General features: G+C 36.2%; 1 protein-coding gene across 3 annotated transcripts in view; it reads right to left on the minus strand.

The window, feature by feature from the left end:
- Nucleotides 1–21,617, minus strand: part of DOCK7 (dedicator of cytokinesis 7) — a 223,800-nt gene that overhangs the window by 910 nt on the left and 201,273 nt on the right. For all 3 annotated transcript variants that reach the window (XM_055304932.1, XM_055304934.1, XM_055304933.1), the window contains 6 exons: nucleotides 18,631–18,765; nucleotides 17,003–17,092; nucleotides 16,650–16,886; nucleotides 16,149–16,292; nucleotides 14,220–14,326; nucleotides 2,653–2,820 (listed from right to left, as the gene is read on the minus strand). In XM_055304932.1, the coding sequence (XP_055160907.1) occupies nucleotides 2,653–2,820; nucleotides 14,220–14,326; nucleotides 16,149–16,292; nucleotides 16,650–16,886; nucleotides 17,003–17,092; nucleotides 18,631–18,765 (881 nt within the window). The remainder of the gene's footprint in view (nucleotides 1–2,652; nucleotides 2,821–14,219; nucleotides 14,327–16,148; nucleotides 16,293–16,649; nucleotides 16,887–17,002; nucleotides 17,093–18,630; nucleotides 18,766–21,617) is intronic.

Below are 21,617 nucleotides of genomic sequence, written 5' to 3' on the forward strand. Positions count from 1 at the left end.
TGAGATTACTAAAAGGCAAAAACCAGGTGTTATCTAAAATTTTAAATCCTAAGAATTCAGTGGTTCTCAAACTCCTGGGTTTTAGGTTCCTTTTTACACTTAAGAATTGAGGACCCCAGGAAGCTTTTATGTGGATTCTATATTGATATTTACCACATTAGAAATTAAGAAAATTTTAAATTATTATTTTATAAAATAACCCATTATGTTACTATAAATTGCATTATTTTTAAAACTTGTAAGAATTTTAGAAGAGTGGCATTCTTAATGTCTAGCTTAATAGAAAGCCTAGATTCTCTTATCTGCTTCTGCATTAAATCTTTTACAATATCACACTGCACTCTGGAAGACTCTATGGTACTCTCATGAATGAACAAGAGTGGAAAAAGTTGGGATCCCTGGGTGGCGCAGCGGTTTGGCGCCTGCCTTTGGCCCAGGGCGCGATCCTGGAGACCCGGGATCGAATCCCACGTCGGGCTCCCGGTGCATGGAGCCTGCTTCTCCCTCTGCCTGTGTCTCTGTCTCTCTCTCTCTCTCTCTCTCTCTGTGTGACTATCATAAATAAATAAAAACTTTAAAAAAAAAAAAAAAAAAAAGTGGAAAAAGTAAAATGGTATTAATATGAAATTAGTTTTGACTTGGGAACCTCTAAAGGTCTCAGGGACCCCTTTTTATATGTCCCTGGTCACACTTTGAGAACCACCATCTTAGTAACTTTTAAGCCTATTACAAAAAAATATTCCAGGTTTTGTTAATCAGTAAAATAAATTCAAAATTCTATGGAAATGTTATATTCTAAATTCTCAAGAAATTAAAAGTGAGGGAGGGATAGTATTCTTCACCTCTTAATGTATTTTTCTCTATCCTAAAACTGATTTCTTTTGTTTATCCTTCCTGCCATTAAGGTTAAACCTGGAGGCTTAGATCTCCAAGAAAGGAGAGGGCAAGTAGGAAAAGATCATCTTTGAATCTCAAAGCTTGGTTTTCTGGTTCTGTAGAAAATCTTGAAAGCTAGGCATTGTTAACACACCTGTATCCGCCACCCCACCTCAGAAGAGTGTTTGTTTTTAATTCCAGAAAAACTACCTGCAAATATTAAGAAAAGCTTGAGGGATTGACCATAACACAGATCACAGAGGAAGGCAAAACTCAGGATTATGGTGATACTGGAAAAGGGAAAAGCTCCTTTAGATAGGAAGGCTACAATGTTTCTACTGAGATGGGCTGCAGATTTGGAGGAAGCAAGACTAGCATTTACAGAGGTCCTGACTAGGTCAGGAACACAGTACCCTCTTCCCAGGACCTTGGACCAATGAGTTTAAGAATAGTGGAGGTGGGTAAAGGCAACAAGGATGCAAAAGTTCCAAAAAGAAGGGAAGCACAAAGCAGATGGGACTGGTGTTGCTTCCCACTGATAATTTTTAATGGGTGATATATCAGTATAGGATGGTGGATGCAAAATCTATTTTGCCAGAGACAGGATTTTATTTTTTATTTGAACTTTAGTTAATATCCAGTGCAGTATTAATTACTGGGTTAGAATTCAGTAATTCATTACCTAAAACACCCGGTGTTCATCACAAGTGCCCTCTTTGATACCCATCCCCTACTTAGCACATCCCCCCCCCCCCGCCTCCTTGCATCAACCCTCAGCAGTTTGTTCTCCATTTACAGAGGATTTTTAAAAGGTCCCTGTCTACCCCTGTTATTGTACAGCTAGGACAATGCTCCATGTAGGGGACATGACCTATAGCAGGCACTTAGTAGACACATTTTGAATGCATGTGTCATTTTTTTCTACATCACTGAAGAATAGGGACTAATTTCCAGATGATCAAATAGCTCATTTGACTTTCTTTTGCAGTATGTTATACCATGCATATACACTGTTTTCATATACGCAACTTCAAAAGCCTTCCGGATGTTAATTTATTAACTAAGTGCAGTTCAGTAGCTTTACTGTTACTAGTTCAAAGGGTGGTCAAATAAATGCAAACTCCACGATAATTCAATGGTTGTATGTACGTATGGATTTCAAAATGCAAAAAGAAGGGCAGCTAACATTTAGCAGTTATCATGCCCTTTCCAGAATTCAGGTGCCAAAGTAAAATGTTAAAGCACTGTCCTTGGAACTTTATATGCCTAAAATTTAATCACCACAACAACCTCTTAAAGGTAAGCATCATTTTGTCTGTCACAATTAGTGAAGAAAAATACTGAAGCCCTCTTGATACTCAATGGATGGGGTTGCCTGTTTTAATTTACTGTTAGAGCTGAGGAAAGCGAGTATCTGGTTCCTGATACATTCTAGTAAATTCTCCTATATAAACAAAGTGTGACATGATTTAAAAGAAATAGTTTTAGGAGGCCAGATTTAACACATGGTGTCTTGGTTAGTATGCATACTTAACACAACTTTTTTATTCTCAAATTATAGAAAGAAAAACTGACTTCTATCTTGAAGGCTGATTCATTTTAGGGTTATTCATAATGGGTTAGTTGAGCTTGTTAGGTTTCAAGAGACAATATCTGAAACCATGTAATAAAAGTTACACTAATTCCTTATTATTAAACAATTCAAAAAAAATAAACAATTCAAGGATATTTCATTTTCTTGAAGATATCCAAAATAACAAACATAAAGGAGCATACCTGTGGCAGGTGACAGGTAATACTGCCTTGTATAACTGAGGGATTTTTCTGTTTATCAGAGGCTGTAAGGCCTCTTTAAGGCGATGGTAGTTTCTCTCCAGTTCCCTTTGATATTCCTTTTGATCTGGCCCAATTAAGCTCTTATTTTTTCTTAAGGCATCCTCACACCTAGGAAAAACAAGTGCGTTAACAAGATTTCTTCTTGTCTAGTTTGAGGGCTTGATGCTATTATACACATTCACCATGATGACATCATTCAATTTTTCAGTTGAAGGCTAAATATCCTCTCTCTCTCGTGTTGGGAAGGCAGGGAACAGATGCCCAACCTGAGTTTCTTTACAACTCTAACATTCACTAACAGTCTTCATTTAACTGAAAATTAGTTTTTTTTTTAAAAATTATGTATTTTTTAATGTTACGTATTAAGCCATTTTTCCACATATTACCACCATTAGACTAAAAGCTCCTTAAGGGATTTAACCCTATGCATTTATTTAGCAACAATGGCATCTGGCACAGTGGTTTGCCAGTATTCAAATAAGCTGCTTAAATGAACAGTCCTTGATAACACTCCTTTGTCCAATTTATTCAGATAATTAAGAAGTACCTGGACCCTAACAGATCAATGTAGTAGGATGTTAAATACTGCACAGATGTATACTTGCCGAACTGCAGCTAAATGATGTTCAAAGGAAAATGTGTAGTCAGTCTTATATGCTTCTATATTTTTTAAAGCTAAAAGTGAAGTTTAGCAACTTGAACAGAATGAAGTCAAAATCACAAACTTTCCACACAGAACACAACCACCTACAAATTCTACTAAACATTATTTTTTTAAAATTTATTTTTAATTCTTTAAAATATTTTATTCATGAAAGACACAGAGAGAGAGAGAGAGAAAGAGAGAGGGGGAGAGAGAGAGGCGCAGAGACACAGGCAGAGGGAGAAGCAGGCTCCATGCCAGGAGCATGATGTGGGACTCAATCCCGGGTCTCTAGGATCACGCCCTGGGCTGAGGGCAGGCACCAAACTACTGAGCCACTCAGGGATCCCCTCTACTAAACATTCTAAGGAGAGGTAATAATCCTCCTCTTCTAAGGAGAGGTAATAATCCATTATATTCTAATGTAACACAATTATATTCTATAGTATAGAGAGGAAAAAAACCCAACCCTATTTCTGAGAAGAGTTTCCAACTACTATTTTAATGTTGGGATACCAAAACCTAATGGGACTATAAAGGAAAAAAATGTTTATCTCACCCATAAACACTGTTGCAAAACTCCTAAACAAGACCATAGGAAACCAGTGTCACACATGCCCCTCATACACACCTCTTTGATAAAATTCCATTTGTTATGATGAAAATTCAGCAACAAATAGGTGGGAACTTCTTTAACCTAATTAAAAGTATCTACAAAAAAAAAAAACCTGGAGAAAATACTATATTCAATGATGAACATTTTTTCCTTTTAGATCAGGAACAAGAAAGTGATGCTCTCTATCATACATCATTCAACATAGTACTGGAGGCTCTAAACATCACTGTAAAAAGAAAAAAAGATTCTACAGATAAATTACTACAATTAAGTGAGTTTGGCAATATCCTTATGTAAAAGCAAAAAATTCAACTGCACTGTGTATACCAGCAAACAAAATATAATTCTAAAAGATACCAGTGGGACGCCTGGATGGCTCAGTGGTTGAGCATCTGCCTTTGGCTCAGGGTGTGATCCTGGAGTCCCGGGATCGTGTCCCACATCGGGCTCCCTGCATGGAGCCTGCTTCTCCCTCTGCCTATGCCTGTACCTCTCTCTCTGTGTCTCATGAATAAATAAGTAAAATTAAAAAAAAATACCATTAATGAAAGCATAGAAGTATGAAATACCAAGGAATAAAATCAAGATATATAAGACCGCTACAGAAAATTAAAATATTAAGAAAACAAAAGAATCAAGTAAATGAGAACTAGGTCATATGCATCAACTGGAAGAGTCAAGTTATAAAGAAGTTGCAACTCTGCCAACTTATCTACAGATTCAGATTATTAGTTTTGGGCGGGGGGGGGGCCTAGAGAGGTGACAGGAATGATAAATTGATTCTATAATCTATATAAAAAGGAAATGGGCCCAAAATAATCCTTGAACAAAAGGTGAAATTGCTTTATCAGATATCAAAGTTTATTACAAAGGTGCAGTAATTAAGACAGCATGATACTGACTCAAAGAGAGACACCATGGAAGATAATCAAGATCACAGAAACAGATGCATTTAACATAAGCACCTGATTTATAATAATATTGCAAAGCAGAAGAGAAAGGGCAATCTTTGAAATAAGTGGTGCCATGTCAACTGGATATTCATATGGAAAAGAACTGAACCCCAATTCACAACATAATAAATGGTATTGAGATAATTATCAATTATCAGTATGGACAAAAATCAAACTAATCCCTACCTTGAACCATACTCAAAAACCAACTGCAAGTAGATTAAAAAAAAAAAAAAAGCCATTTCTGCCTTCTTCCTCTTTTGTTTCAACTATATTGAATTTTAGAGACATCATTATATTGGGTTTTACAACTCAATATAGAATATTACTATGACATTAGCAAAATAATTTAAGATACAAAAAGCAGTAGTCATAAGGAAGACTGAATCCTTTAGCTACATTTAAGAACTTCTGTTTCTTTTTAAAAGAGTGGTTAAGCCCCAAATTAAGATATTTAGGAGTATTATATATCCAGATTATGTAAATACTCAGAAATCAGTAAGGAAAAGAATTCAATAGGAAAATGGCAAAAGACTTGAACATGTAAAAAAAAAAAGAGACTTGAACATGTAACTTGACAGAGAGGAAGGCGAAATGGCTAACACACACACACACACACACACACACACACACGATATTTGACTCTCTGAAATAGAGAAATGCAAATTTAATCCACAATCCTGTATCACTTGACACCCAACAAACTGGTAAAAGTTAAACTGCTAGACCATACCAAGTAATGGTGTAGTTATTTAGCAAAGGAACTCTGGAACACTACTGGTCAGATTTCATGTGGTCTTAAATACTTTGTTTTTATTTTTCAAGTTCTTAAAAGTTTTTAAACTTAATTCTAGGGTAGTTAACGTGTAGTGTTATATTCATTTCAGGTGTACAATATGGTGATTCGACGAGTCTATACATTACTCAGTGCTGATCATGATAAATGTACTCTATAATTCTCCTTCCCTCTGGTAACCATCAGCTTCCTTCTCTGTAATTAACAGTCTGTTTCTTGGTTTGCCTGTCTCCCTCTCCCACCTCCTTCCTTGTTTGTTTCTTAAATCCCACATATGCAAGAAATCGTATGGTATTTGTCAATCAGTTCTGACTGATTTCTCAGCGTTATACTCTCTAGATCCATCCATGTTGTTCCAAATGGCAAGATTTCATTCTTTTTTTTTTTTTTTGGGGGGGGGGATTTCATTCTTTTTTGAAGTTGAGTAATATTTCATTGTGTATAACCACCACATCTTTATCCATTCACCTACTGAGGGACACTTGGGCTGCTTCCATAATTTAGCTCCTGTAAATAATGCCGCAATAAACATAGGAGTATGCGTATCCTTTTAAATTAGTGTTTTTGTATCTTTTTGTAAATACCCAGTAGTGCAATTACTATTTGCAGTAGTTCTATTTTTAACTTTTTGAGCGATCTCCATACTGTTTTCTACAATGGCTGCACCAGTTTGCATTCCCATTATAATGCACAACGGCACCTTCCTCTTTTTCACATTGTGGCCAGTGCCTGTTGTTTCTTGTGTTGTTGACTTTTTACCCATTTGGACACTACACTTTGTAGTTTTGATTTGCATTTCCCTGATGGTGATGATGAACATCTTCTCAGGTGTCTGCTGGCCATCTGGACGTCTTCTTTGGAGATATGTTCTGTTCATGTCTTTCTGCCCATTTTTAAGTTGGATTATTTGTTTTTTTGGTGTGGAGTTGTATCATTTCTTTATATATTTTAGATACTAACCCTTCATGGGATAGCTCATTTGCAAATACATTCTCCCATTCCATAGGTTGCCTTTTAGTTTTTGTTGTTTACTTTGCTGTGCAGAAGCATTCAATTTTAATGTCCTAGTAGTTTGTTTTTATTCCCCTTGTTTTAGGAGATAGATCTAGAAAAATGCTATGATTCATGTCAAAGAAATTACTGCCTGTGCTCTCTTCTAGGTTTTTTTATGGTTTTGGGTCTCACATTTAGGTCTTTAGTCTGTTTTGAGTTTATTTTTGTGCGCGGTGAAAGAAAGTGGTCCCATTTCATTCTTTTGCATATAACTGTCAGGTTTTTCCAATGCCATTTGTTGAAGAGACATCTTCCCATGACATATTCTTGCCTCCTTTGTTGAAGACTAATTGACCATTTAATTGTGGATTTCTGGGTCTTCTATTCTGTCCCATGAATCTATGTGTCTACTTTTGTGCTGGTCCCATAATGCTCTGATCACCACAGCACTAGTAATATAACTTAAGTCTGGAATTGTGATAACCTCCAGTTTTTTTTTTCTTTTTCAAAGTTGCTTTGGCTATTTGGGGTCTTTTGTGGTTCCATACAAATTTTAGGATTATTCTAGTTCTGTGAAAAATGCTATTGGTGGGTTGGAAGAGTGAGTGACTTGATCTCGAGATTGTGAGTTCAAGCCCCAAACTGGGTGCAGAGATTACTTAAATAAAACTTCTTAAAAATGCTGTTGGTATTTTGATAGAGATTACATTAAATCTGTAAAATGCTTTGGGTAGCAATTTGTGTGTGTGTGTGTGTGTGCGCACGCGCGCGCATGTGTGCGTGCGCACTTGCTTTTGCCTTTCCATTTCTTTATGTCATCTTCAATTTCTTTCATTAATGCTCTATGGTTTTCAGAGTACAGGTCTTTCACCTATAGTTTTATTCCTAAGTATTTTTTTTTATTTTTGGTGCAACTGTAAATGGGATTGCTTTCTTAATTCCTCTATTTGCTGCTTCATTACTAATATATAAAAATGCAAGAGATTTCTGTACATTGATTTTGTATCTCGCAACTTCACTGAATTCAGTTATTGGCTCTAATAGTTTTTTTGGTGGAGTCCTTAGGTTTTTCTATATAGTATCATGTCATTTGCAAATAGTTAAAGTTTTACTTCTTTCTTACCAATTTATTAGACTGAGGTATGTTCATTTCCTCTCGACATACCTTGCTGAGGATTTTTATCATGAATGGATGTTGTACTTTGTCGAATACTTCTTCTGCATCTGTTGGAATGATCCTATGGTTTTCATCCTCTCTTACTGATTGTAATGTATCATGTTGATTGATTTGAGAATACTGAACCAACCTACCATCCCAGGTATAAATCCCTCTTGACTGCAGTGAATGATTTTTTAAAATGTATTGTTGGCTTTGTTTTGCTAGTATTTTGTTAAGGATTTTTGCATCTATGTTCATCAGGGATACTGGCCTGTAGTTCTTTTGTTGTGTATCTTTTCCTGGTTTTGGTATCAGGGTACAACTGACCTCATAGAATGATTTTGGAAGTTTTCCTTCGTCTTCTATTTTTTGGAATAGTTTGAGAGGAATAGGTATTAATTCTTCCAGTCTCTTGTAAAATTCACCTGTGAAGCTGTCCAGTCCTGGACTTTTGTTTGTTGGGAATCTTTTTATTATGGATTCAATTTCATTGCTGGTAATCTGTTCAAATTTTCTGTTTCTCCCTGCTTCAGTTTTGGTAGGTTGTTATGTTTCTGGGAATTTATCCATTTCTTCTAAGGTTGTTAAATTTATTGCCATACGATTTTTCATAATATTCTCTTGCAATTGTTTATATTTCTGTGGCGTTGTTACTTGTCCTCATTCATGATTTTGATTATTTGAGTTCTCTCCTTTTTTGGTTAAGTCTGGGTGAAAGTTTATCAATTCTGATCTTTTCAAAGAACTAGCTCCTGGTTTTATTGGTCTATTCTATTTATTTTCGTTTCTGTTCATTTATCTCTGCTCTAATCTTTATTATTTATTTCCTTTTTGCTGGGTTTTGTTTGCTCTTTTCCTACTCCTTTATATATAATAGCTTACACATTTTGGGAAAAACAGGTGTCATTAACTGGTTGAAGTTGAACCTATGAACCAACACTACTCTTATGTATGTAACTCCTGGAAAAAATCTCTGGTCAATTCAGAAATAGAGGGATATTTGAATAGTATCTTTGTAACTAAAACAAAACAAAAACACAGGAAACCATCAAATATCCACCAACGGAAGAATGAATAAATCATGGTATATTCATACAATATAATATGCAAAAATAAAGCAATATTCTAAGCATATCTCATAAACACTGAAAACAGCAAGTCACAGAAGAATTATATTCACTGTCCATTTATATAAAAACATGCTAAGCGAAATAGTATATTACTAAAGGATACATTCATTTATGATAAAACCATAAAGACAATAAAGGAAAGATATGAAATTCATAATAGTGGTTATCTTTGAAGGAAAGGAGATGTTATCAGAGAATGACATACAAGGAGGAGATCTCAAAGCAATGATAATGCTATTAAGCAGGATGGGTAGGTACATGATTTTTTTTTCTCCCTGTTCTTTATTTATTTTTCCCTGTTCTTTAATAGCAAGTGCTATAAATACTATATTGAATCTATTCAAGATTTAAAGAAAACAAATTTTAAAGGACAAACCCCCCAAATAAACAAAAAAGTAAACACATCCAAAAGTGTTCATTGTTTTTAGTAATAAATGAATGCAAACTAAAGTATACCATTTAAACTAAATAACAGGGATGCCTGGGTGGCTCAGCAGTTGAGTTCCTGCCTTTGGCTCAGGGTGTGATCCTGGAGTTCCAGGATCAAGTCCCACATCAGGCTCCATGCATGGAGCCTACTTCTCCCTCTATGTCTCTACCTCTCTCTGTGTGTGTCTCTCATGAATAAATAAATAAAATCTTAAACAAAAAATAAAATAGGGACATCTGGGTGGCTCAGCTATTGAGCGCCTGCCTTCCACCCGGGGCGTGATCCTGGAGTCCAGGGATAGAGCCGTATCCGGCTCCTCGCATGGAATCTGCTTCTCCCTCTGCCTGTGTCTCTGCCTCTCTCATGAATAAATAAAATCTTTAAAAATAAATAAAAGAAATAAAAGAAAATAAAAAAATAAAATAATTAACAAGAGACACTCTACCTAAATGGCATTACTTAAAAGCAAGGTGTACCAAGATTAGTACACTTGCATACTTGGCACTATTTTTTTTTTAATTTAATTTAATTTTTTTTAATTTATTCATGATAGTCACACACACACAGAGAGAGAGAGAGAGAGAGAGAGAGAGAGGCAGAGACACAGGCAGAGGGAGAAGCAGGCTCCATGCACCAGGAGCCCGACGTGGGATTCGATCCTGGGTCTCCAGGATTGTGCCCTGGGCCAAAGGCAGGCGCTAAACCGCTGCGCCACCCAGGGATCCCCATACTTGGCACTATTAATTAATACTTAGAAACTTTTTGCAATGTACAATATATTAAGGGCCAATAAAAATGTTCATGTACTTTGGCTCAGTCATTTCATGATCAAAATTTTAATTTGATAAAAGATAAAAAGAGGGGCTGCTACTGTGGAAAACAGTATGAGGCTCCTTAAAAAATTAAAAATGAAATATCATATGATTCAATAATTCCACTATTGGGTATTTATCTGAAGAAAATGAAAACATGGGATGCCTGGGTGGCTCAGCGGTTGAGCATCTGCCTTCAGCTCAGGGAGTGATCCTGATGCAGGGATTGAATCCTGCATCAGGGTCCCTGTGAGGAGCCTGCTTCTCCCTCTGCCTATGTCTCTGCCTCTCTCTCCAGGTCTCTCATGAATAAATAAATAAAATCTTAAAGAAAAAAAAATGAAAACATTAGAAAAGATACATGCATCCTTATGTTTACTCAGCATTATTTATATTAGCCAAGATATGGAAACAACATAAGTGTCCATCAATAGGTGAATGGACAAAGAAGATGTACTATATATAAACAATGGAATATTACAAAGCCATAAAAAGGAGATCTTGCCATCTGTGACAACATGAATGGACATAGAGGGTATTATGCTAAGTGAAATAAGTCAGACTGAGAAAGACAAATACCATGTAATTTCATCTATATGTGGAATATAAAAAAACAAATGAACAAAGTGCAGAATCAGACCTATAAATACAGAGAACAAGCTAATGGTTGCCAGAGAGAAGTGTGGTAGGGAGATGGGTAGAACAGGTCTAAAAAGGATTGGGAGACACATGCTTCCAGTTATGCAGTGATTAAGTCACAGGCATAAAAGGCACAGCACAGGAGCACCTGGGTGGCTCAGTGGTTGAGTGTCTGCCTTTGGCCCAGGGCGTGATCCTGGAGTCCTGGGATAGAGTCCCGCATAGGGCTCTCTGCGGGTAGCCTGCTTCTCCCTCTGCCTGGGTCTCTGCCTCTCTCTCTCTCTGTCTCTCATGAATAAATAAATAAAATCTTAAAAAAAAACAGTAAAAAAAAAAAGGCACAGCATAGGGAATGTAGTCAATAGTAGTGTAATAGTGTATGACAGACAGTAGCTACACTTGTGGTGAGCACAGCATAAGGTATAGGGAAAGTGAAACACTATGTCGTATACTGGAAACTAATGTAACATTGTGACCTACTTAAAAAAAAAGATCCAATGCACTGGTGAACCAACACTACACTTAAATTCAACTTAATTTCAAATATTTGATGAAATAATCATTAGAAAGTTTTAACTTTAATTGAAAAAAAGACTATATGTACATTAAGTGAATTTTATAAATATATATGCATGCTGATGTAGAAAAATGAAAGGTAACACAAAAATAAAAAAGATAGCATGACTTTAACAAAGTAATAAATAATAAAAAAGGCTGTAACTTTCTTGATAAGGTTTATATTATGTATTGTTTTTTTTTTTTGCCTTTTTGTCATTTAAAAAGAAAATTTTTCTACAGTTGGTAATACTTAGAGACCAGCAGACTACTGAAATTCATCACCTTATCATCAATATACACAAGGAAGAGGACATGTGATTTAGAATGTAGTCAAACAAAATGGGGCACCTAGGTGGCTCAGATGGTTAAGCATCTGCCTTCAGTTCAGGTCATGATCTCAGGGTCCTGGAATAAAGCCCCACATTGGGTTCCCTACTCAGTGGGAGTCTGCCTCTCCTTTCTCTGCCCTCCCCTATACTCATGCTTTCTCTCTCCTCCTCTCTCTCTCAGATAAATAAAATCTTAAAAAGAAAACAAAAAAGAATATAGTCAAAACAGCAAGAAAAGAAGTACCTGTCTATACCTAAAGAAGCATGTATTGTTCCAAGATCATCTGGCACTCAAAGATGGCAGGGTGTTTTTGGTTGTTATCTGAAACTTCCCTAATAATAAAATTAATGCTAGAAATCAGTCCATACTACAAGTATAAAGTAATTTCTTTATTTTACTACCATAGTTCATCTGCTCCATACAGCAGAAGCTATGTTTCCTAAAACCAAACTTGGAAGGTAGTCTAGACCAATATTCAGATTCTGGAATCTTGGATTTCCAATGATGCTTTTTGAAGCCTTTTAAAAGATAGTCACCATGTTCAGGCAGGAGAAAATGATATGAATTCATGATAGCAATTGCAATGAGAACAGAGGAAATTTAAAATACTTGAACATGTTAGCATTCCTCATAATTTTCTGATGACAAAACTGATGTAAAATTATTTCTACCTGATAAAGCTGTTCAGTGAATGATCTGATAAGAGAAATCACAACAGGGAGTCCAAAACTGGGTTCTGATGCTGCTTTCTTAGGTGACAATTTACTTAATGGTACACAAGGCTCCTATAATCTAATCCCAGTCGATTTACCCAGTATTTGACTGGTTGTCTTTACAGAATCTATGGTTCCAGCTTCATTAGACTATTCACCTTTCTCAGAAGAGTCTCTGAACTTGGCTCATGCTGGTTTTTCTTTTCTATTTAGTATACCCTGCCTTCTCGTTTCTACCTGAAAAGCTAATATCCATCCATCCTTCAAGGTTCATATCAAATGCCGAACCCTGTATAAAATCTTCCCTGCCATCACCATGTAAAACTAACCATTCTTTCTCTTGTGCTTTTAGTTTTGGTAAAACAGGAATCAGGATCAAGTTGATAAATTACTGTTTTTTCCTGTTGTTTCAAAATTTAATACTTACTGAACACATATCTATAATGTACCAAGTATTTATTATCTGTGTAGAGAAGAGTTAACTGCAGGCCTGAGATTGTTATCCTTTGAAGGTGTATTTGCAAGGCTGGCCCTTGGGTACCACTGTCTGGGAGTTTGATTTTTGGGACATAAACATTCCCTGAAGGTAAGATTGGCTCTCACTGTGCCTCCACTATTCATACAAACATTATGGCTTATGGTGAACACCTGCTTTCATTCTGGGAATCTGGAATTTTGATGCCTGTCAGGGAGAAGGTGCTTATGTGAAAGCCCCCAACAACAATCCTGGCACTGATTCTCTACTGAGCTTCTGGGTAGACAACATTTCGCACATGCTATCCTAGCTCACTGCTGGAGGAGTCGAGCTCCTATGTGAATCCCCTGTGAGAGGATTTTGGGGCCTACACCTGGATTCCCCCAGACTTCACACACTGTGCCTTTTCCCTTTAAGGGTTTCACTTTGTCCCTTCTCATAGTAATCAGTCACAGTGGAGACTACAACTATATGCTGAGTCCTGTGAGTGCTCCTAGCAAATCCTTAAAACTGAGGGCCTAGGGGGGACCCTTATATACCCATATATTATTTCACCTAACTTGCACAACCTCCCTGTGGAAGTAGATTATTATTATCCTTATTTCATAGATTAGAAAATGGAGTATCACAGAAATTAAGTGACCTGGAATAGGACACACAATGACAAAGACAAGATTTGAACACAAATTTTCTGCTTTCAAGTTTGCTGCTTTTGTGTTTCCTGATGTAAGGGAATCAAAAACTTTAACACTGAAGGTTCACAATACATAGTAACTCTCAGGTTAAATAGCTAAATAGTCTAATAATAGTCTCATGTCAAAAAAAATTCTGACTCAAGGCTTCTCTAATCTTTAAAATTAAAAATACTGGGGATCCCTGGGTGGCGCAGCGGTTTGGCGCCTGCCTTTGGCCCAGGGCGCGATCCTGGAGACCCCGGATCGAATCCCACATCGGGCTCCCGGTGCATGGAGCCTGCTTCTCCCTCTGCCTGTGTCTCTGCCTCTCTCTCTCTCTGTGACTATCATAAATAAATAAAAATTAAAAAAAAAAGTTAAAATTAAAAATACAGCAATATAGAGTATTAGAGGTGGGGGGACATGTATATACACCCTGAAGGAAAAGTTATGCATAAGTTGTGCCTCATTCTGAGACACTTTCCTAGATTTTCTCTTTTCAATATTTCTTTTCAATATTCCCTTAAGACCCTCATACCATTTTTGAAAACTCTTTCAGGGTCTTTATACAGGAAACCTTGAGTACCTTTTAGTAAAATCTTTGAAGCACAGTCGCAGTTTATTATGATGTCTGAAGAGTTTTGGGTCACTGGGTATTTCAGACAGAAAAACTTGGGCAACTTCCAAAGGCCCCTGTAAAATAAGAAAATAAAACAAGTGTGTTTTTCTCTTCTCTAAAATCAGAGGAAGAATTACCCAAATGATTTTTTCTTAGCACTGAGATAGCTTCATTTAAGCTTAACCCATACATGTCTATGCCTATATTAAAACCTCTCAGGGCACCTGGGTGGCTCAGTTGGTTAAGTGTTCAGCTTAGGTGATGATCTCAGGGTCATGAGATCAAGCCCCACTTTGGGCTGTGTGTGCTCATGGGCAGTCTGCTTGAGATCCCCCCCATTCCTCTTCCCCTCCGTACCTCATGCATGTGCGTTCTCTCTCTAAAATAAGTAAATAAATCTTAAAAAAAAAAACACCTCACAGATTCTGGCAATATATTTTTAGCTTCTCCTAATGCCAAATCTATATTCTTAGGTACTGTAATTAAATTAATTAGTTTATTTTTCAATGAAAAAGAGTACGAGTTCAAGAACTACTGTATCGAACAATGCATTTTGCCTTGTATTTTTTACATTCCTTAATTTATCCTGGATGCAATCAGTTGTGTCAAACCACCGGTTATTAGATACTTGATTCTCCCAAAACAGCTTCCCTCAGTATTCCAAATGTGTTCTAATACTGCAAGCTAAAGATGACTCTTTGTGAATGTTACATCATTTGGAAGTAAAGCCCCCCAAATCATGTATGTTTTTAAGGGTAAAGGTGTATTAAAATATTTATTTAAGTTTTCAGTAGGGCACTTTCTGGCTTTGTTTCTTTTAACCTAAAATATAGGTAAAATATATAATATGAATTCTTACTTGAAGCCCTTCTGGATTTTCCCTCACTCTGAAATATTCTCTAATCATCAGCAAGAGAATTGAATGAACCGATTACAAGGAGATAATGGCAAGGGCTTCTAAAATCTGCATATGACAAAGCAACAATAATATCTTATGTACATATATTTATTAAAACTTTCAAAGTGATTCCATATTACTTATTTCTTCATGACTCACTGTGAAGGAGATCTGGAGAAGATAACATCAAGGAGTACCTCAGAAAGTGGGTATTCACATGTATAAATGTAGCTCTGAAAACAAGACCTTTTTAGATCATGTTCTTTAAGTACAAGGTTTTAAAGGAAAGTCCATTTTAAGTGACTCAATTCCTTCTTAATAGAATGTTTAAGAACAGATTGGTAGAAAAATATAGGCAGTATAGAGGGCAGGCATGAAAACCTTAAAAACTGTGATTATACTAAAAAGATTTTTGTTTTGGATACCTGGGTGGCTCAGTGTGTTGGGAATCTGCCTTTGGCTCAGGTCATGATCCTGGGATCCTAGGATCGAGCCCCACATCAGGCTCTCTGCTCGGGGGTGGGGTGGTGGGGTGGGGTTTGCTTCTCCCTCTCCCTCTCCCTCTGCTGCGCCCCCTGCTTGTACTCTCTCACTCTGACAAATAAAAAAAAATCTTAAAAATTGGGGGATCCCTGGGTGGCATAGCGGTTTAGCGCCTGCCTTCGGCCCAGGGCGCGATCCTGGAGTCCCGGGATCGAGTCCCACATCGGGCTCCCTGCATGGAGCCTGCTCCCTCTGCCTGTGTCTCTACCTCTCTCTCTCTCATGAATAGATAAATAAAATCTTTAAAAAAAAAAAAAAGAATTATTAAAAAAAAAATCTCAAAATTTTTTTTCAGGTCTGTCTTCATCTATACCTCATGCCTTTTGCAAACCACTCCTAAAACATACCTTTTTCCACTTAATCTGACACTCATGATCTTTGTGAAACATAATCACGAAATCATTCCCAATTCCATTTATGACTGATACCATGGAGCACTAACAAAAAGCACTAACCTGATTCACTGTTGTACCTACAGACCCCTGGAGTACCATCTGAAGCATTTTGGGGTCTGCAGGATCTTGGTGTGTTGCAAATGCCAACTCCTGGGTCTTTTTTTGCATGTCTTCAATAGCAACTTCAATTGGGGTTAAGATGATCTGGGTGAAATAACTTCTATTAGGCCAGTGTACTGATTGAAAACTATTTAATGAGCTTTATATATAATCAATTTTTTTAAAAAGTGGAGACCAACTATAAACAGTTTTCTAATAATAGAATTCCAAACTCTGGGTCCCAAAATGGGGTGGGGTGGGGGGGGGCACCAGCCTTTTAAAGCAGAAGCTAAGTGTAAACTACAGATTTAGAAAAGAAGCCAAAGTTAATGACTCAAAAGTGGGTAAAGTTCTAGTATGCTGTCATGTAAGGGGAGGTCCATAATGCTACACCTATACTGTTCTTACATGATTCCAAGTTTATTTATTTCACTAATCCTATTTCCCCATTTGTGGACTTACCTCCTCTTTGTGAGTGACATTGACCCTTGTCTTAATATAAGGAAAGGCGTGAGAAGTAGTCAGAATGGTCTTCCGTTTGAATTGTTCATGAAGTTCCCCATGGGCACGGCCATCTAAAGTGAAGGGTGTACAGTACATGAAACGGCGAAGATTGTAATTTTTGTCAAAATAGGTGATTCTGTCCTTCATCTCATATGTATCAAAGTATGGTTCCACATAGGTAATCTGAATATATGCCTGGGAAAGAAAAAAGCCCTTCATTTTCTCAATGTTAAATCATCGGTTAGCCCTTCTCCCACAAAATCACAGGCTCAGAAATACACCTAGGTGGCTCTCGGTCTAATCAACCATACCTTGTTAGGATCTAATTTACACTTGTCTACAGGATTAGAGTCCTTGATTACTTCAACCACATCCTCTCCAAATCTTTCTCCATAAAATCCCTACAAAGAGAAAAAAAAAAAAACTTTTACATGAAGTTAACATTAATGGAGAACAGAGAAGGCTTCTGAGGGAGATTTCTGAGCAAAATTAGGCCACTTAGTGGCAGGTCTTAATACATCTTATACAACCATCTGAATAATTTACAATGTAATTATTTAGGTTCACAAAAATTACATTTAGCCTACTTATTTGATATTATTTCCATCTACTCATTTTAACATAAAATTGAAGAACAATTTTCTCTAACAGAAGTACAAGATTCCAAAAGAAGTCCTCAAGAAAAACAAAAAAGGAACAGAAGGCAGAGACAAAAGAAATCTGGTACCTTTGATGTATAGGATCTTAGTTTTATTGAGTTTGATAAGGCCTGATTTTTTGTAGACATAGGTCAATGAACCAACATTCATTTTTATGAATGATTTAATATTCCAGAATTTTCAAATAAAATAATTGGTCTGCTGAAAGTTTTATACACTGGTTTAAATTTTGAAAACACAAGCCTGTCACGAATATAGTGACTTTTCTATAGAACACTGACTAGCAGCATGGGCAACAAATGGAGCTATTCAACAGGAAACATTAAGTCTCTACCTTCAAAGGAGAACCCCGACTCTTCCTTCAAAGGTAATTTTTACAATTGAATAAATTTGGAAAATACTGCCTCAATATTTCCCAACACTTACTTAGCTCCTGAAATTAAAAAGTCACCCTTCAAGCCACTTTATGGAAGGTGAGCCCAGAAGGCACCAATAAGAATATAACATTCAAGAAATAAGTAGGAGCTGAGAATTAAAACAAGCCCAGAACATGGCTTCTCAAACTCTTATGTGAATGCAAATTCACTAGGGGATCTTGTTAAAACAGAGATTTTGATTCAGACTATCTGGGGTGCGATCTGAGATTCAAAATTTCAATCTCCTAGATGATGCCAGTGCTTCTGGTCCGACTGCATTTTGAGTAAAAACAATAAAGAAAGGCTGGAAAGAGTAACTGCATATGGCAGAGAAGATTGGTAAACCTCATAAACATGAAAATTAACCATTTATGGTGAAAATGAAGGAGTTATAAAGGTTAAGGAATCCTAAGAAGTGTTTTCAGGATATGATTTTAGGCTTTTAATTTCCAAAGGAATTTCACTGGAAATCAGACCAAACAGGTAATGAGCTTGGGTCAGAAATTTATTGGGGTTCTAGTTCCAATTCCATCATTAGTTGCTACTTAACTCTTTATGTCTTTTTCTGCAAAACGTAGATACTACTATACATTTCTCTGTATATCACAGTAGTTCTGAAGGATGTTGGGGTTTCTAAAAATATGTGTGAAAACAAAGCTTTCAAAAAAAGAGTTAATATTATTTTACTGTTGCCATAAAAGATTTGAAGGATTTGAAAGACTATTACTGTACCTATCAAAACATCCTTAATTCTTTTATTTGGCAGGATCTGGTTTATTAAATGATTTGATCTGGATCTGAAAGTCTATTCATCATAGAGAATACAAATTAAAGATGACATTTACAAACTGCCACAGCATTCACCTCCAATCTGTGAGAGATCTCTGCAAGTTTGGTTATTGCAGGCTCCTTGTAAACAAATTCCTGTTCATCCAAATCCCCAAACTTGGTTCCATAAAAACCAACACGAAAATAGGTGCCAAACATCCGCTTACCATCCTAGGTGTAGGAAAATTAAAAAACTTTAATACAAAGGGTTTTTTTTCCCTCACATTACGTTTATTTACATTGCTATAGCATAAAATTCTTAACACATTGCAAAAAGATTTCATTCAAAATTAAAATATTTTATTATTTCTCAAATGAAGGTAAAAACAAAGTAAATGTTTGTTTTCCATTATTTCTAACAAATAACATTATGTAGTTAGTTTTTATCAAGTGACTAAATCACATATAGTGTATGTTTTTCAGAATTGGTCTATGTTTTTAATTCCCTACACTGTTGAGATAAGTTAACTTATTTTCCTTATTGCAAGAAAAGATGCTTAGTATAATATGAACTGTGTCTTAATTACTCTGAAATTATAGCATACTAAATAAAGTTAAATTTAAAAACAACACTAACATTTTTAGTTAGCACTCGCCTTTATATAATCTTTATACATTAATAAGTGACATCATAAAAGTTAGGAGCCAAGTATATAGTGCCTGGCATAGAGGAGACAGTCAGAAAATGTCAAGACCATCCAGAAGCCCTGAAGCAATCAATTTACAATGGGTCCCCCACTGTCAATAAAAATACTTATATGTGGAAGAGTGACAAAAAAATGAAACAGAAAGGGGAAAATGCATGAATGAAAGATAAAAAGAAAAAAATTTGACACAAGTTGGTTAAAGTCCCCAAACCACTTCCTGCATACATTAACCACACATTCAAGTACAAAGTACACTAAGACCATCTGAACTCTTACACAGTGCATTTGAGAACAAATCCCTTTAATAAAGATAAAATATTTGGAAGCTTTCCATGTAATTTTTACAATTTATTTACAAAGATGTTTCAGAAGGGGGCGCCTGGGTGGCACAGTCCGTTTAGTGTCTGACTCTTGGTTTCAGCTCAGATCTTGATCTCAGGGTCATCATATAGAGGTCTGAGTTGGGTTTGTTTAAGATTCTCTGTCTCCCTCTGTCCCTCCCCTCCATGCTCTCTCTCTAAAATAAACAAATCTTTAAAAAAACAACAACACTTAAGATATTTCAGAAGGATTCTGTGGTAGTGCCTATATATACAGCCACACATAAGTCTTTAAAAACCTCTGAATTCTCTTTAAGCCTAATCTGTCTCACACCTAGTTTTCCTATATTGGGTTCTTCCTGGAAAGGCTAAAGGATATGTAAAGTAAGTCACAAATGAAACAGATCATTAAGCAAAATGGGAAACTCTGATCTTTAATTACTAGTTTTGTAACAGAAAAAAAAAAAAGTACAGTGATGAAAAATATCCCTACATTTCTATCCAGGAGAGAGAAAGTTTTGAAGAAAAAGATGCCTTTGGAGCTTAAAAAAAATTCAAGTTTCTAATCTAAATTTTTTTCAGTTATTTAAAAATTTAACAAGTATAAAAATTAACTGAGTTCCTTTAGAAATTGAAATCTCTCTGGAAAAAAAGGTATTCAATCAAAATTCTGATTAAAACCATCCATAAGCCAATGAAACAATGTAACAGCAAATTTTGATAACTAATCAAGGAATGAAGGCACTGCATGGAAAATAAAAATGGGATTTGAGAAAAATTAAAACCTTGTTATGTTTCAAAAATGTTATACACATATATACATATACATTTCTACTTTTAGAAACCACAAATATTAAATTTTATTAATCTGGCTAAACTCTCAGGTGTCCAACGTTTTTTAAAACACCATTCCAAATCTTTAATATTGTGACCTTTTAAATTTTTGAAGACTGCTATTAGGATTTGTTTCCCTTAGCTAAGTTTTCCAGTTCTCAATCATCTTTATATGATAGGAATTACTATCTTGTTTGCATTTTATTAATGTTTTTAGTTTTAGTTTTTATTTTTTTTAATATTTTATTTATTTATTCATGAGACTCAGAGAGAGGCAGAGTCACAGGCAGAGGGAGAAGCAGGCTCCATGCAGGGAGCCTGATGTGGGACTCGATCCCAGAATCCCAGCATCATGCCCTGGGCTGAAGGCAGGCGCTAAACTGCTGAGGCACCCAGGTGTTCTGCTGAGCCACCAGGCATCTCTTATTTTTAGTTTTTAAATGCTACCTTTCAAAAAGTGGCATCCCAGAAACAAACACGATAATGCGGATCTGATCTGAGCAGTGCAGGGGTCAGGGGACTCACTGCCTCCCTCGATATGAACTTGGATTTTATTAATGCAGCTTATAACTAGTTACTAAGCACTTATCTAAGCTCTTATTTACTTTCCCATACTAACATTCAATTCAAGGGAAAAAAATTAGAGTGCTTATAACGTGCTAGACATTGTTCATCCTCAGTAATAAAATAAAAATGAAAAGACTTGGCTCCTCAAGAAAGTAAAGGATATATACTCAAATAATTACAATATAAAGGTTATATACTATAATAAAAAGTGGTATCAAAAAAGGAAAGATCAATCTTGCTGGACCCAGGTCACAGAAGAGATGACACACAGGGTTCTACAACTCAGAAGAATGGCTAACTGGATGTGGGAAGGAAGGAAAACATTTCAGCAGAGAGGGGGAAAAAAAAGGAAAAAAAAGGAAGTTAGAAAGCCACGTAACAGAATGTGAGGGAAACCATTTATCCATTCATGTATTTATTGAGTGCCTAAAATATGTCAGCAAACTGTTCTAGACAGCTATGATAAATCGGTGAACAAAAGCCACAAAGAGCATGGTCAGGGTAGGTCTCACCAAAAGAGGACATCTCAGCAAAGATGTGAAGGAAGTGTGAGAATTATTTACGTGGATCTCTGGAGAACAGCATTCCAGGCAGAAGAAAGAAGCCAGTGCACAGCCTCTAGGATAAGAGGTCCTATCCAGTATGTTTGAAGAAC

Source organism: Nyctereutes procyonoides, unplaced genomic scaffold, assembly GCF_905146905.1.
Source record: "Nyctereutes procyonoides isolate TBG_1078 unplaced genomic scaffold, NYPRO_anot_genome, whole genome shotgun sequence".
In the NCBI taxonomy this organism is placed as follows: Eukaryota; Metazoa; Chordata; class Mammalia; order Carnivora; family Canidae; genus Nyctereutes; species Nyctereutes procyonoides.